We start from the raw sequence: 15,159 nt of genomic DNA, 5'->3' as shown, positions 1-15,159 counted from the left end.
CCCACTGGGTACATGGGGTTTTAATATTTACGGCTGGTCGCACATTCTAACTTACGGTGATGTGCTTGTAACAGCTGCTCTGAGTTCTGTCTGGCTGCAGCAAAGGTTCCTGCAGAGACGAACGAACAACTGCCTGTATTTGGAACTGTATACTATCATAAGGTCAGTATTGGGTCAAGTATATTGAGGTATTGTAAAATAAAGAAAAGACTTTAAGTGTGACAGGTAGATTAACACAGCATCTCATTGTAACTGGAAACAAAACAAATTTAGGTTTTCTTTTTTTAATTAACTAGTAATTTTCCCCTGACACTTGATATGCTGCTTGTCTCGACATCCATGTTAACATCTCTACCATATTGGCCTCATTTGTGGTGATGCTAAAACTTAAATCATTACTTCCGCTCTGGCTCTTGGAGCCCTCGGCCATATTGTAAACAAAGGGACTAAGGCGACTTGCTGTTTATGCTTATCCTAAACTATTTGATGATGCTTTACTTTTACTCTGTATATATGTATTCTGGGACATCACTCACAGTACACGGTAATTAGCTGGTTGGATATAACATACCTATTAATGATTATGAAGTAATAAGGTCTACCGCCTTGTTCCCTACCTCCTAGCCTTGTTCTACTTGTTGCATTGTAATGTACTATTCTGACGATTGAATTCTTTGTCGACACTGGCTTTAATGATTTCGACGGAGGTGACTTCTATAACTTGTTTCAATTCATACCAGTTGTTAACCACTTTTACAAGGGTACGAGGCTTCCTGTTCTACCTTGTCATGGCCCCTCTATATCTTCTGATCTCTAGGGTTGTGACATCAAGTTCCCTTCATCTATAATTGCTTAACTCTCTTTGTGTAGCACTGGTCTTGTTGCAAACCTATGTACGTTAATTTTAGTTTTATGCTTCAAAAGGTGCGGATTCTATGCCAGTGTTGCATATTTTGGTACTGATCTAACAAAGGTTGAGTAGAGTGCCATGAAAGAATCCTGATTTGTGTTTCATAAGGACGTCCTAATGCTTGCCACCATCCCATATACTGCCGATGTTAACTTGTTTATTTGTGACTCAGGTGTTAGTGTTGAGTTATATCCTCTCCCAACTCTTTTAGTCTCTGATTCCTGTAGTTGCCTTCCCCATTATGGTGTTGATACCTCTTGGTCAACTTTTCCAGCTGTCATTACTTTACACTTGTTGGGATTGAATTCTAGCAATCATTTGTTTGCCATTCCTCCAATTTGTGAAGGTTTTCATGTAACTTTCTGGAGTCCTCGCATTTTACATTTCTCAATAGATTGCATCATTAGCAAGCATGTACAGGTACGAGGTCACCTCATACAAGTTAGGAGCAGTAGTACTAGGCCTAGAACAGAGGCTTTTAGGAACCCACTTGATAGGAATTTATACTACCTAGGTAATTCAACTAACTGTAGTTACAGGAAGAGAGCTACGTTCGTGGTGTCCCGTCTTCATAATTATCTTTGTCATATAAAGTTTTGGAACTACTGATGGTTTTGGCCGCCATCACCTTCTCATTCGACTTTCAACCCTCCTCGACTCAAGTCCATTACATCCAGCGATCGACCCCACAGACGAATTTATATATTTTTACATGCTGTTCATTCAAAATGCGAATTTTCTCAAATATAAATTAACATTATAATATATTAGCATCTAGTACATATATAGGCATAGGTTAGGTTAGGTGTTTAGGTTCTGTTAGCGATTATTTGTATTTGTAGTACGTGGGTGAAGCATTTACAGTCTTGTGGTTCGAACAAAAGTCGTCAGTGAAGCACTTGTTCCGGAAGTGTTTGAATTAAATCCAGCCCGTCCTCCAAACAAAGATCCAAAAGTGATTCCATGCACCCGCCAAACCCCCTGTTTATGAATGAAAAGCGGTTTACACACGACTCACAACTGCTGACGTTCGAACATATCCGGAACAAGTGCTTCACTGACGAATTTTGTCCGAATCACAACGCTATAAATGCTTCACCCACGTACTACAAATACAAATAATCGCCAACAGAACCTAAACACCTAACCTAACCTATCCTATGCCTATATATACACAATATGCTAATATATTATAATATTAATTTATACTTGAGAAAATTCCAGTTTTGAATAAACAGCATGTTAAAATTTATGAATGCATCTGTGGGGTTGACCGCTGAATGTAATGGACTTGAGTCGAGGACGGGTTGTTAATCAGTTGTGAGTCGTGTGTAAACCGTTTTTCATTCATAAACAGCGGGGGGTTGGCGGGTGCATGGAATCACTTTTGGATCTGATTTGGAGGACCGGCTGAACGAGAAAATTTTCTTGTGTTTTTTTTTGGAAGCTTTGTGTTTTAGCTTGAATCTATGGCCTCTTATTTTTGAAGTTGCAGGTTCCAAAATCTACTCATTGTTTATTTTGTCGATTCCTGTTACTACTTTGTATGTAGTGAACATATCGTTTCGTTTCCTTGTATCTTCTAGCCCTGGAATGTTCAACGCCTCTAGTCTTTTCTCACAAATCATGTTCCTAAGTACCAGGACCCATTTAGTAGCAAGTCTTTGCAACATTTCTAGTTTGTTTATGTGCTCCTTAAGATGAGAACACTCCCCCTTTCCTGTGGGCATTTTTGGTTACTTTAACGTCGCTCTGACGTCGTCCACCAATGTCGCTTGGCCATCGTGCGATGACTTAGAATGAAAATAATAGCAACCTTCGGTGTAAAGAGTCTCTCAAATTAAGGTCAATATTCCCTTGATTTTACATTTAGATACCGTTACCTTCAACGTTAATAGAACCATTAGAAATTGTATGCACTCTAGGGCGGACGCATGCTGCATGCACGCCCTCCCTCCTTCCCATATCAACCCTCCCCTCGCCCACGCCTATGCCCAGCTGCCTGTCCCCACCACCCGCAACATTGCCCTCGCCTATCCACACCCAACCCGTTCTCGCACTTGCGTACAGTCAATATTGGCTTATTTAATAAGTGCATATGTGACATACTAATTGATTGTGAATATTTTAGTTTGCCTTGAAAAGCTTCATAGAAAACACTGACCTCACCTAACCTTCTTAGTATGTTAAGATAAGCATCTTATTGCTTCTTATTTACAATTATTACTTAACCTATCAACGGTATAGGTTAAGTAATAAGTGTAATTAAGAAGCAATGTAATTAAGAAGATAAGCATCTTATTGCTTCTTATTTAAAATTATTACTTAACCTATCAACGGTATAGGTTAAGTAATAAGTGTAATTAAGATGCAATAAGATGCTTATCTTAACATACTAAGAAGGTTAGGTGAGGTCGGTGTTTTCTATGAAGCTTTTCAAGGTAAACTAAAATATTCACAATCAATTAGTATGTCACATATGCACTTATTAAATAAGCCAATATTGACTATAAGCAAGTGCGAGAACGGGTTGCCACACCCGCTTGCCCTCCGCCTGCAACTGCCCATCCACACTGCTTCCCCTTCTTCCCCCACCCCTGCTGGTAACCCACCCAACCCCAGCACCCGCCAACACCAGACCTCTCCAACCCCGCCAACCACTCACCCGCCACACATACTCATAGTACAAGCCTTCCTCACACTAGGCTCTTTAAAGCAGCGGCCGTCCTCCCCAGATGCACTCATCAAATTTTTACATACTGTATATTAGAAAATGCTTTGTTCTCATATAAATTAATATTATTATACATTAAAATTCTGTGTATAGTTAGGCGTAGGTTAGGTTAAGTGTTTAGGTTCAATTGGCGATTATTTGTATTTGAGGTTCATGGGTGAAGCATTTATAGAATTGTGGTTCGAACAAAGGACGTGAGCGAAGCACTTGTTCAGGAAGTGTTCGGACGTCATCAATTGTGAGTCGGATGTAAACCGCTTTTCATTCATAAACAGTGGGTTTGGTGGCTGGATTAACGAGCTTGGATCTTTGTATGCGAGGGCGGGCTGCATAGAAGTAGTACAGTAGGTGTCGTTCTCGACTCATAATCGAGAATGACTCATAATCTCGACTCACAATTCGATTCTGGAAGTTCCAAATGGTTGTTCACCGTTTATTTGCTCCATCATAGCCAGGTTGTTGTCCCTTTATTCCTTCCAAGTCCTACATGGTCACTCTGGCTTGTCACTAACTTGTCTTTCTATTTAGCTTAGTTTCCTGAGCCCAGGAATATGGCTTGTTAAGGGCTGAATTTCAAGTCCCATCTCACCACCTGCTTGTTATATAAACTTCATTGTATTCTAATTACCCATTACGGGCTCACCATAGCCCGTGCTACATGGACACTCCGTCCTGAATAGCTAAATCTTTAACAACAACAACATCTAATTACCCCCAGTTACAGTCCCGCTCCTGTACCAGGTAAGTACGACGGGCTCACCATAGCCCCGTGCTGCTTGGAACGTTTTGTTCCGAGTAGCTCAATCTAAAACAACAACATATAATTACATGAGTATGGTGACAAACTTGTCGTTAGAGAATTGTTGAAATTATTATAAGGTATGGTAAAGTGTAATAGATAACATAGTGACGTATTGCAGGAGTCAGATGTGTGCCTCGCTGCCTTACATGCAGGAGCCGTCAGTACCCGGGGAGGACCTGTCACCTTCACCAGAGATAATACTGCTCAGAACATCCGGGGCACCATACAACACCGTGTTGTTTCACAATCAATGCCGTAAGTTTACCTTGTGTGTACATGAACTGTGGCTCCACACACCAATCATCCAGTATGATACTTACTCACTTTATAAGTGTGCTTAGTGCCATGTTCACAAGTGTGTCTCGTCCAATGTTCACAAGTGTCTCTCGTCCTAGGTTCATAAGTCTGTGGGCGAGGATGACAAGTATGTCGGGTGCCAGGCCACACACGTGTGTCTGGTGCCAGGCCACACACGTGTGTCTGGTGCCAGGCCACACACGTGTGTCGAGTGCCAGGCCCACACACGTGTGTCTGGTGCCAGGCCCACACACGTGTGTCTGGTGCCAGGCCAACACACGTGTGTCGAGTGCCAGGCCCACACACGTGTGTCTGGTGCCAGGCCCACACACGTGTGTCGAGTGCCAGGCCCACACACGTGTGTCGAGTGCCAGGCCCACACACGTGTGTCTGGTGCCAGGCCCACACACGTGTGTCGAGTGCCAGGCCCACACACGTGTGTCTGGTGCCAGGCCCACACACGTGTGTCGAGTGCCAGGCCCACACACGTGTGTCGAGTGCCATGCCCACACACGTCAGGTGCCAGGCCACACACGTGTGTCGAGTGCCAGGCCCACACACGTCAGGTGCCAGGCCACACACGTGTGTCGAGTGCCAGGCCCACACACGTGTGTCGAGTGCCAGGCCCACACACGTCAGGTGCCAGGCCACACACGTGTGTCGAGTGCCAGGCCCACACACGTGTGTCGAGTGCCAGGCCCGCACACGTCAGGTGCCAGGCCACACACGTGTGTCTGGTGCCAGGCCACACACGTGTGTCGAGTGCCAGGCCCACACACGTCAGGTGCCAGGCCACACACGTGTGTCTGGTGCCAGGCCACACACGTGTGTCGAGTGCCAGGCCCACACACGTGTGTCGAGTGCCAGGCCCACACACGTCAGGTGCCAGGCCACACACGTGTGCCGAGTGCCAGGCCCACACACGTGTGTCGAGTGCCAGGCCCACACACGTCAGGTGCCAGGCCACACACGTGTGTCGAGTGCCAGGCCCACACACGTCAGGTGCCAGGCCACACACGTGTGTCGAGTGCCAGGCCAACATACGTATGTCTTTGCCTGTACACCATAAGTGTACAGGTCCCTAGTTTACACCTTGACAGTACAGGTGCTAGTTTACACCTTGACAGTAAAGGTGGTAGTAATTGTCACAGGAACAATGACTGTTAAAGACGCGACAATAACACTGTATCATGTATTATAAACTGGTAATGAAAGTTCTGTACATGACGTCTGAAGCATCACGAAGAGGCAGTAATAAATATTGTTATTACAGGCAAGAGAACTCTGATGATCATACTACATACAAGTTCCTGAACATTACTCCAGTCATCTCCCAGCAAGGTAAGGCTCATTACCCCAGTCATCTCTCAGCAAGGTAAGGCTCATTACCCCAGTCGTCACCCAGCAAGGTAAGGCTCATTACTCCAGTCGTCACCCAGCAAGGTAAGACTCATTACCCCAGTCGTCACCTAGCAAGGTAAGATTCATTACCCCAGTCGTCACCCAGCAAGGTAAGGCTCATTACCCCAGTCGTCACCCAGCAAGGTAAGGCTCATTACTTCAGTCGTCACCCAGCAAGGTAAGGCTCATTACCCTAGTCATCACCCAGCAAGGTAAGGCTAATTACTTCAGTCGTCACCCAGCAAGGTAAGACTCATTACCCCATTCATCACCCAGCAAGGTAAGGCTCATTACTTCAGTCGTCACCCAGCAAGGTAAGGCTCATTACTCCAGTCGTCACCCAGCAAGGTAAGGCTCATTACTCCAGTCGTCACCCAGCAAGGTAAGGCTCATTACTCTAGTCGTCACCCAGCAAGGTAAGGCTCATTACCCCAGTCGTCACCCAGCAAGGTAAGGCTCATTACTCCAGTCATCACCCAGCAAGGTAAGGCTCATTACCCCAGTCATCACCCAGCAAGGTAAGGCTCATTACTCCAGTCATCACCCAGCAAGGTAAGGCTCATTACCCCAGTCATCACCCAGCAAGGTAAGGCTCATTACTTCAGTCGTCACCCAGCAAGGTAAGGCTCATTACCCCAGTCATCACCCAGCAAGGTAAGGCTCATTACCCCCAGTCGTCACCCAGCAAGGTAAGGCTCATTACCCCAGTCATCACCCAGCAAGGTAAGGCTCATTACTTCAGTCGTCACCCAGCAAGGTAAGGCTCATTACCCCAGTCGTCACCCAGCAAGGTAAGACTCATTACCACAGTCATCACCCAGCAAGGTAAGGCTCATCTCTAATACATTACCACAGTCATCACCCAGCATCTTCAGAGGTTATCTTGAGATTATTTCGGGGCGTTAGTGTCCCCGCGGTCCGGTCCTCGACCAGGCCTCCACCCCGCAAGAAGCAGCCCTTGACAGCTGACTAATTTCCAGGTACCTATTTACTTCTAGGTAACAGGGGCATCCGGGTGAAAGAAACTCTGTCCATCGTTTCTTGCCCGGGATCGAACCCGGGACCACAGTTTCACGCGCCCAGTGTTTTGTCCACTCAGCCACCGGCTCCCTTGCATGGTAACACTCAGCACACTGGAAATCCTAAATACTCTTATTAGCTTCTGCATGTTGTTATCTCTTATGTTGCGGTAAAAAATACTTATACAATTAAGTACAATCTAATCTGTTTAGTTTGAACTTATATTAGTACTCTTGCACTAAAGCAGTTAATGTCAACAGACCTGGCTGAGGATGTGATCATTGTCCACAACTCGTACTCTGGGAACAGCGGCCAACTGGACCTCACCTGCTTGGCCAGCGACACCAGCAGGCGGCTCACTGAGGAGGATATTGTATTCTGGCGCTATACAAAGAATAATTTTGATTTAAAAATCTTTCGTAAGTATTATTGAAATATCTGTAGATTCTCATATATGTTTGTGATAATAATTCCTTTATGGTTTCATATATTTCTGGCAGTGCAGTCGGGGTCCCGGTAGTACAGTCGGGGTCCCGGTAGTACAGTCAGGGTCCCGGTAGTACAGTTGGGGGTCCCGGTAGTACAGTCGGGGTCCCGGTAGTACAGTTGGGGTCCCGGTAGTACAGTCGGGGTCCCGGTAGTACAGTCGGGGTCCCGGTAGTACAGTCGGGGTCCCGGTAGTACAGTCGGGGGTCCCGGTAGTACAGTCGGGGTCCCGGTAGTACAGTCGGGGGTCCCGGTAGTACAGTCGGGGTCCCGGTAGTACAGTCGGGGTCCCGGTAGTACAGTCGGGGTCCCGGTAGTACAGTCGGGGTCCCGGTAGTACAGTTAGGGTCCCAGTAGTACAGTCGGGGTCCCGGTAGTACAGTCGGGGGTCCTGGTAGTACAGTCGGGGTCCTGGTAGTACAGTCGGGGGTCCAGGTAGTACAGTCGGGGTCCAGGTAGTATAGTCGGGGTCCCGGTAGTACAGTCGGGGTCCAGGTAGTACAGTCGGGGTCCTATTAGTACAGTCGGTGTCCCCGGTAGTACAGTCGGGGTCCTGGTAGTACAGTCGGGGGTTCCGGTAGTACAGTCGGGGTCCTGGTAGTACAGTCGGGGTCCTGGTAGTACAATTGGGGTTCCGGTAGTACAGTCGGGGTCTCGGTAGTACAGTTGGGGTCCTGATAGTACAGTTGGGGTCCTGGTAGTACAGTCGGGGTCTCGGTAGTACAGTTGGGGTCCTGATAGTACAGTTGGGATCCTGGTAGTACAATTGGGGTCCCGGTAGTATAGTTGGGGTCCTGGTAGTACAGTCGGGGTCCTGGTAATACAGTCGGGGTCCTGGTAGTACAGTCGGGGTCCTGGTAGTACAGTCGGGGTCTCGGTAGTACAGTTGGGGTCCTGATAGTACAGTTGGGGTCCTGGTAGTACAGTCGGGGTCTCGGTAGTACAGTTGGGGTCCTGATAGTACAGTTGGGGTCCTGGTAGTACAATTGGGGTCCCGGTAGTACAGTCGGGGTCCCGGTAGTACAGTCGGTGTCCCGGTAGTACAGTCGGGGTCCTGGTAATACACTTGGGGTCCTGGTAGTACAGTCGGGGTCCTGGTAGTACAGTCGGGGTCCTGGTAGTACAGTCGGGGTCCCGGTAGTACAGTCGGTGTCCCGGTAGTACAGTCGGGGTCCTGGTAGTACAGTCGGGGTCTCGGTAGTACAGTTGGGGTCCTGGTAGTACAGTTGGGGTCCTGATAGTACAGTTGGGGTCCTGGTAGTACAGTTGGGGTCCTGGTAGTACAGTTGGGGTCGTGGTAGTACAGTTGGGGTCCTGATAGTACAGTCGGGGTCCTGATAGTACAGTTGGGGTCCTGGTAGTACAGTCGGGGTCCTGGTAGTACAGTCGGGGTCCCGGTAGTACAGTCGGGGTCCTGGTAGTACAGTTGGGGTCCTGGTAGTACAGTTGGGGTCCTGGTAGTACAGTTGGGGTCCTGGTAGTACAGTCGGGGTCCTGATAGTACAGTTGGGGTCCTGGTAGTACAATTGGGGTCCTGGTAGTACAGTTGGGGTCCTGATAGTACAGTTGGGGTCCTGGTAGTACAGTTGGGGTCCTGGTAGTACAGTTGGGGTCGTGGTAGTACAGTTGGGGTCCTGATAGTACAGTCGGGGTCCTGATAGTACAGTTGGGGTCCTGGTAGTACAGTCGGGGTCCTGGTAGTACAGTCGGGGTCCCGGTAGTACAGTCGGGGTCCTGGTAGTACAGTTGGGGTCCTGGTAGTACAGTTGGGGTCCTGGTAGTACAGTTGGGGTCCTGATAGTACAGTTGGGGTCCTGGTAGTACAGTTGGGGTCCTGGTAGTACAGTTGGAGTCCTGGTAGTACAGTTGGGGTCCTGATAGTACAGTTGGGGTCCTGGTTGTACAGTCGGGGTCCTGGTAGTACAGTCGGGGTCCCGGTAGTACAGTCGGGGTCCTGGTAGTACAGTTGGGGTCCTGATAGTACAGTTGGGGTCCTGGTAGTACAGTTGGGGTCCTGATAGTACAGTTGGGGTCCTGGTAGTGCAGTTGGGGTCCTGATAGTACAGTTGGGGTCCTGGTAGTACAGTTGGGGTCCTGGTAGTACAGTTGGAGTCCTGGTAGTACAGTTGGGGTCCTGGTAGTGCAGTTGGGGTCCTGATAGTACAGTTGGGGTCCTGGTAGTACAGTCGAGGTCCTGATAGTACAGTTGGGGTCCTGGTAGTACAGTTGGGGTCCTGGTAGTACAGTTGGAGTCCTGGTAGTACAGTCGGGGTCCTGGTAGTACAGTCTGTGGTCCTGGTAGTACAGTCGGGGTCCTGGTAGTACAGTCTGTGGTCCTGGTAGTACAGTCGGGGTTCTAGTAGTACAGTTAAGGTCCTAGTAGAACAGTTGGGGTCCCGGCCAACCCGTTCTCGCACTTTCGTACAGTTAATATTGACTTATTAAATAAGTGCATATGTAAAATGCTAGTTTATTGTGAATATTTTAGTTTACCTTGAAAAGCTTCATAGAAAACATTGACCTTACCTAACCTTCTTAGTATGTTAAGATAAGCATCTTATTGCTTCTTAATTACAATTATTACTTAACCTATTATAGGTATAGGTTAAGTAAGCATCTTATTGCTTCTTAATTATAATTATTACTTAACCTATTATAGGTATAGGTTAAGTAATAATTGTAATTACGAAGCATTAAGATGCTTATTTTAACATACTAAGAAGGTTAGGTAAGGTCGGTGTTTTCTATGAAGCTTTTCAAGGTAAACTAAAATATTCACAATAAATTAGTATGTCACATATGCACTTATTTAATAAGTCAATATTGACTGTACGAAAGTGCGAGAACGGGTTGGTCCCGGCAGTACAGTCGGGGTCCTGGTAGTACAGTCGGGGTTCGTTCTCGACACACAGTCGAGAATTCCGGGTTCGAATCCCGGGCGGGACAATAATGGGTTGGTCACATTTCATATCACCTAATGGGCTTGTCCACCTAGCAGTAAGTGGGTACTCAGGAGTCTGCTCTTTGTGGGGTCGCATCCTGTCCGGGGTCAGTGATTCGAACTTGGAAGGGAGGATGGACCTTGATATAAGGCTAACGATTATGAATAATGGATTTTTACAACTCTGTTGATGGATTGACGGATTTTAACAATTTCTACAACAATGTTAATGGATTGAAGAAGTTTTTACATTTTTAGAACAATGTTGATGGATTGATGGATTTTTTAAATTTTTACAACAATGTTGATGGATTGGCGGATTTTTAAAATTTGTACAACAATGTTGATGGGTTGATGGACTTTTACCATTTTTACAACAATGTTGATAGTTTTATTTCTGAGGATATTCGTATTAGTAACATAAATAATATTGTGCACTAGTTAGTGCAGTTTGGATTAATATAACTGCAGTGTAACGCTAAGCATAGGGGCAGTTCGCAGTGTCAGCACGTCGTCCCTTGGTGACAAAGGGAACACTACGAGGAAAGTAGGCTAGGACTTGCCTCCTGTGGCATGCTGGTTGTGGTGGACCTCACTGTTAATGTGACAGAGATTCCTCCTGCGGCATGTTGGTTGTGGTGGACCTCACTGTTAATGTGACAGAGATTTTTCCTGCGGCATGTTGGTTGTGGTGGACCTCACTGTTAATGTGACAGATTTCTCCTGCGGCATGTTGGTTGTGGTGGACCTCACTGTTACTGTGACAGAGATTTCTCCTGCGGCATGTTGGTTGTGGTGGACCTCACTGTTAATGTGACAGAGATTTCTCCAGCGGCATGTTGGTTGTGGTGGACCTCACTGTTAATGTGACAGATTAATGTTGGTTGTGGTGGACCTCACTGTTAGTGTGACAGAGCTTCCTCCTGTGGTATGTTGGTTGTGATGTACCTCATTGGTAACGTGACAGTGCACAGCGAGAAGGTATCAATAGGACTTGAATCATCTTAAACCGTATGCATCTGAGGGACAAAGTCTTATAATTTAGCTCCTGTTTGTATCCGTTTTCGTATATTAGCAAAATGCTAGATTTCTAGAAGTTGACCAGACCACACACTACAAAGTGAAAGTGACTAGTGTGTGGTCTGGTCAACATACTTCAGCCACGTTATTGTGACTCATCGCCTGTATTCTAGATGTAACTTTTCTGTTAACAGGAACTTGTACATCTTTGAAAGTGGTGTGTATAGAGCATTAAGCCCGTCTCTAAATACCGTCGGTGAGACCTTGTATAGAATATTGTCTAGAAAAAAATGCAGTTCACTGTGTTTTCATTTCTCACTTTATTTAAATTACTTTTTCATAGTCTTCTTTGTGGACAGTACCAAAGCCCTGCAGGCAGTCTATACTAACGGCCTCCATAAAGCCATGCTAATTATTTCGCTTTACATTGCTTGTTTTCTCCAATTGTTCCCATCTGTGAATACTCCTTTTCTCCTAAATCTTTCAGGGTTTTCATGACAGTAATATTTGCCAGCTGTTTAGCAGTTCTGTAATTTTTTTCTTTACATATGCCAGGCAGTCGTCGTCTCTTATTGAGGTGTTGTGGATCCTCGTTAATGGTTTACGTGTACTTTCCTCTGCTTCTGTAAATATTTAGGTTGAGATATAATCTTGTAACACTCTTTTCATTATGTGTAGATCCTTCAGTACTACCTCTTAAACAATAATATCACTGTCATTCGTTTTTCCCATCTCTTCAGTGTCTAGATTCTTTAGATCCTTCAGTACGTCCTCTTACAATAATGTCACTTATTATTCATCCTCTTCAATATGTCAATTGTTGTAACTAGTGTTCTTAACATTTAATCCTACACTATAATTCACACTGGTGGTGTCAGCACTCCTCCTCCTAGTTCATTACTGCGGGGTGTCTCTCTCACACTATACATTTTGTTTCATTTGCTCAGTTAAAATATTCCAGAAAAGGTTTATAATAATACGGTTACACCATATACGAACAAATTCGCATAGTTACTCACACTATATTGCATGCTTCAACTCCTGGGCTCCCATCTCATAACAATTGATCATATACTGTGATTGTTGGAAAAAAGAGTTGTTGCGTCTGCCACAAGTAAACAATCCTTCCTGGTACAGATACCGGTTGAATCTCCCATCTGGGTAAATCAGAAATAATTGTTTGAATTTGCAATAACATGAATTTTACGTTCTGTTTTGTTTAAGGTTTCAATCTGTCTCTTTATGCTAGAGTGGCATTAGTGTTTTTCTTCCTGCCTGAGTGAGTTGCTGTTGTTGAGACATCGTGGTCTGATTGACTTATAAAGACAAGTTACTTGACCATTCATCATATTATATCATTGAAAAGTTCTCAAAAACGGCCGCAGACATTTTGAAACTGATGTCATACTTGGCTTGTTTACATTTATATTTGTATTTAAAGGAATTCGGAGTAAATTATATATATTTTTATTGTTAACTCCACAGAGGAGAAGTTTACAGAAAGTGGCAAGTGTGTATTCCCGTATAACTATAAGGGAGAGGAGTACTGGGAGTGCTATGACATAAAGAGTTCCCACCCGTGGTGCGGCACGGACCCGATTAAGGATCCTACATCCACCAGTTACTGGGACTACTGCACAAAAAACAAAGGTAAATGCTCGGTCTTGTCTTTTACTTGATACTGAAATTGAACATTATATTTGTCTGTTGCATGAATTTGATATTCCCATCTGTGTATGTCTGTTTGAGAGGTAATATTGACTTTCAGGATGGATAAATCCATTCTCAACTTGAAACAAGTTTTTGATTTTCCTCTTCGTTAAACTTTGGGTGTAAAGGACCATTCACAACTGACCTATGGGTATATATGGTGCCTCACAGCTCAGCTGTTATTGTACAGTAGCTATGTTCTCGGTTTACAATTGAGGATCCTGGGGGTTTGATCCCAGACAGAACAGAAATGGTTGGGCACGCTTCCTTTCACCTAATGCACTTGTTCACTAGCAGTAAATAGGTACCCGGGAGTTAGGCAACTGTTGTGGGGTTGCACCTGGGGGAAGATCAGTAGTTCGACTTTGGGTAGACCTCAATACAACCCTAAAGTACATATACACAGGCTTTCTGTGTATATATATACACAGGAAGCAAAACTAATTAGTATGCATTATTTATTAATCCTCCATGACCTTGAAGAGGACGCTGTTTCATTATTAGGAATGCATGGATGTTAGGCCCTTTCCATAAAGTGCCGTCCTCATAAACATTATGGATGGTGACACTTGTTAAGAGGAATGTATTTTGTTATTGGGAAGGACATAACAAGTGGCATCTTCCACAACATAAGCGACTCGTATTCATTCATTATTATTATCATTTATATTCAGGAAAATGGGCTATTTACCAGAAGTCACCAAGAGGAGTCAATGTGCGAGCTGTAAGATGCCTGGGAAGGAGTTCTGCTACAGATGTTCTGGCCGTTGTGCAAGTCCCAGACCGTGAGTCTTGGCCCATATGCCAAGTTATCTTTTATTTCTTGCTATTTGGGAACTTTTTTATATGATGATCTTGACATGAATTAAGTTGGCCTCCATAAATATATTTGTGTTGCTAAAGATTAAGCTTCAGCATCCTTCAATAATATATAAATTAGAAACATATATCTTTTCTCTTCCCTTTGTCCGTATAAGATGCTAAAGTCCTTTATATATACGTATTACTCTTTTATACAAACAAATTGTTTTATTGGAGTGAAATGGTGCTTTATAAATATGTGCAAGTACAGTGTAGTGTTTGAGAGAAGGAAGGTGTCTTGGGCAGTGAAAGTCTGTTTTACACCAGCCCAAGCTCTACCCTCAACCTTCTTACGCTACACCAGGGCAAACTCTACCCACAACCTTTTTTAGTTTACATCATCCCAAGCCTTTTCCTCGAACTTCTGTTTACACCACCACAAAGCCCTGCCCTCAACCTTCTTGGTTTACACCAGCCCAAGTTATACCCGAAACCTTCTTAGGTTACACCACCCCAAGTTCTACATAAACCTTCTTAGTTTACACCAGCCCAGGCACTACTCTCAGTCTTCTTAGTTTACACCAGCCCAGGCCCTACTCTCAACCTTCTCAGTTTACACCAGCCCAACCCCTACCCTTTGTTTACACCAACTAAAGCCATACCCTCAACCTTAGTAGGTTATACCACCCCAAGCTCTATCCTCAACCTTCTCAGTTTACACCAGCCCAAGTTATACCCTCAACCGTCTTAGGTTACACCACCCCAAGCTCTACATAAACCTTAGTTTACACCAGCCCAGGCCCTACTCTCAACCTTCTCAGTTTACACCAGCCCAAGCTATACCCTCAACCTTCTTAGGTTACACCACCCCAAGCTCTACATAAACCTTCTTAGTTTACACCAGCCCAGGCCATACTCTCAACCTTCTCAGTTTACACCAGCCCAACCCCTACCCTTAACCTTCTTTGTTTACACCAGCCAAAGCCATACCCTCAACCTTAGTAGGTTATACCACCCCAAGCTCTATCCTCAACCTT

General features: G+C 45.1%; 1 protein-coding gene across 1 annotated transcript in view; it reads left to right on the top strand.

The window, feature by feature from the left end:
- The window catches only part of LOC123747618 (receptor-type tyrosine-protein phosphatase F-like), a 160,679-nt gene that overhangs the window by 61,067 nt on the left and 84,453 nt on the right, over window positions 1-15,159 (top strand). Inside the window, exons 17-22 of the mRNA XM_069328944.1 lie at window positions 75-162; window positions 4,565-4,701; window positions 6,017-6,084; window positions 7,425-7,583; window positions 13,097-13,261; window positions 13,996-14,106. Coding sequence (XP_069185045.1) covers window positions 75-162; window positions 4,565-4,701; window positions 6,017-6,084; window positions 7,425-7,583; window positions 13,097-13,261; window positions 13,996-14,106 — 728 coding nt within the window. The remainder of the gene's footprint in view (window positions 1-74; window positions 163-4,564; window positions 4,702-6,016; window positions 6,085-7,424; window positions 7,584-13,096; window positions 13,262-13,995; window positions 14,107-15,159) is intronic.

Source organism: Procambarus clarkii, chromosome 22, assembly GCF_040958095.1.
Source record: "Procambarus clarkii isolate CNS0578487 chromosome 22, FALCON_Pclarkii_2.0, whole genome shotgun sequence".
Classification (NCBI taxonomy): domain Eukaryota; kingdom Metazoa; phylum Arthropoda; class Malacostraca; order Decapoda; family Cambaridae; genus Procambarus; species Procambarus clarkii.
Note: the sequence above shows the minus strand (reverse complement) of the source record. Positions and strands in the feature narration are given on the sequence as shown.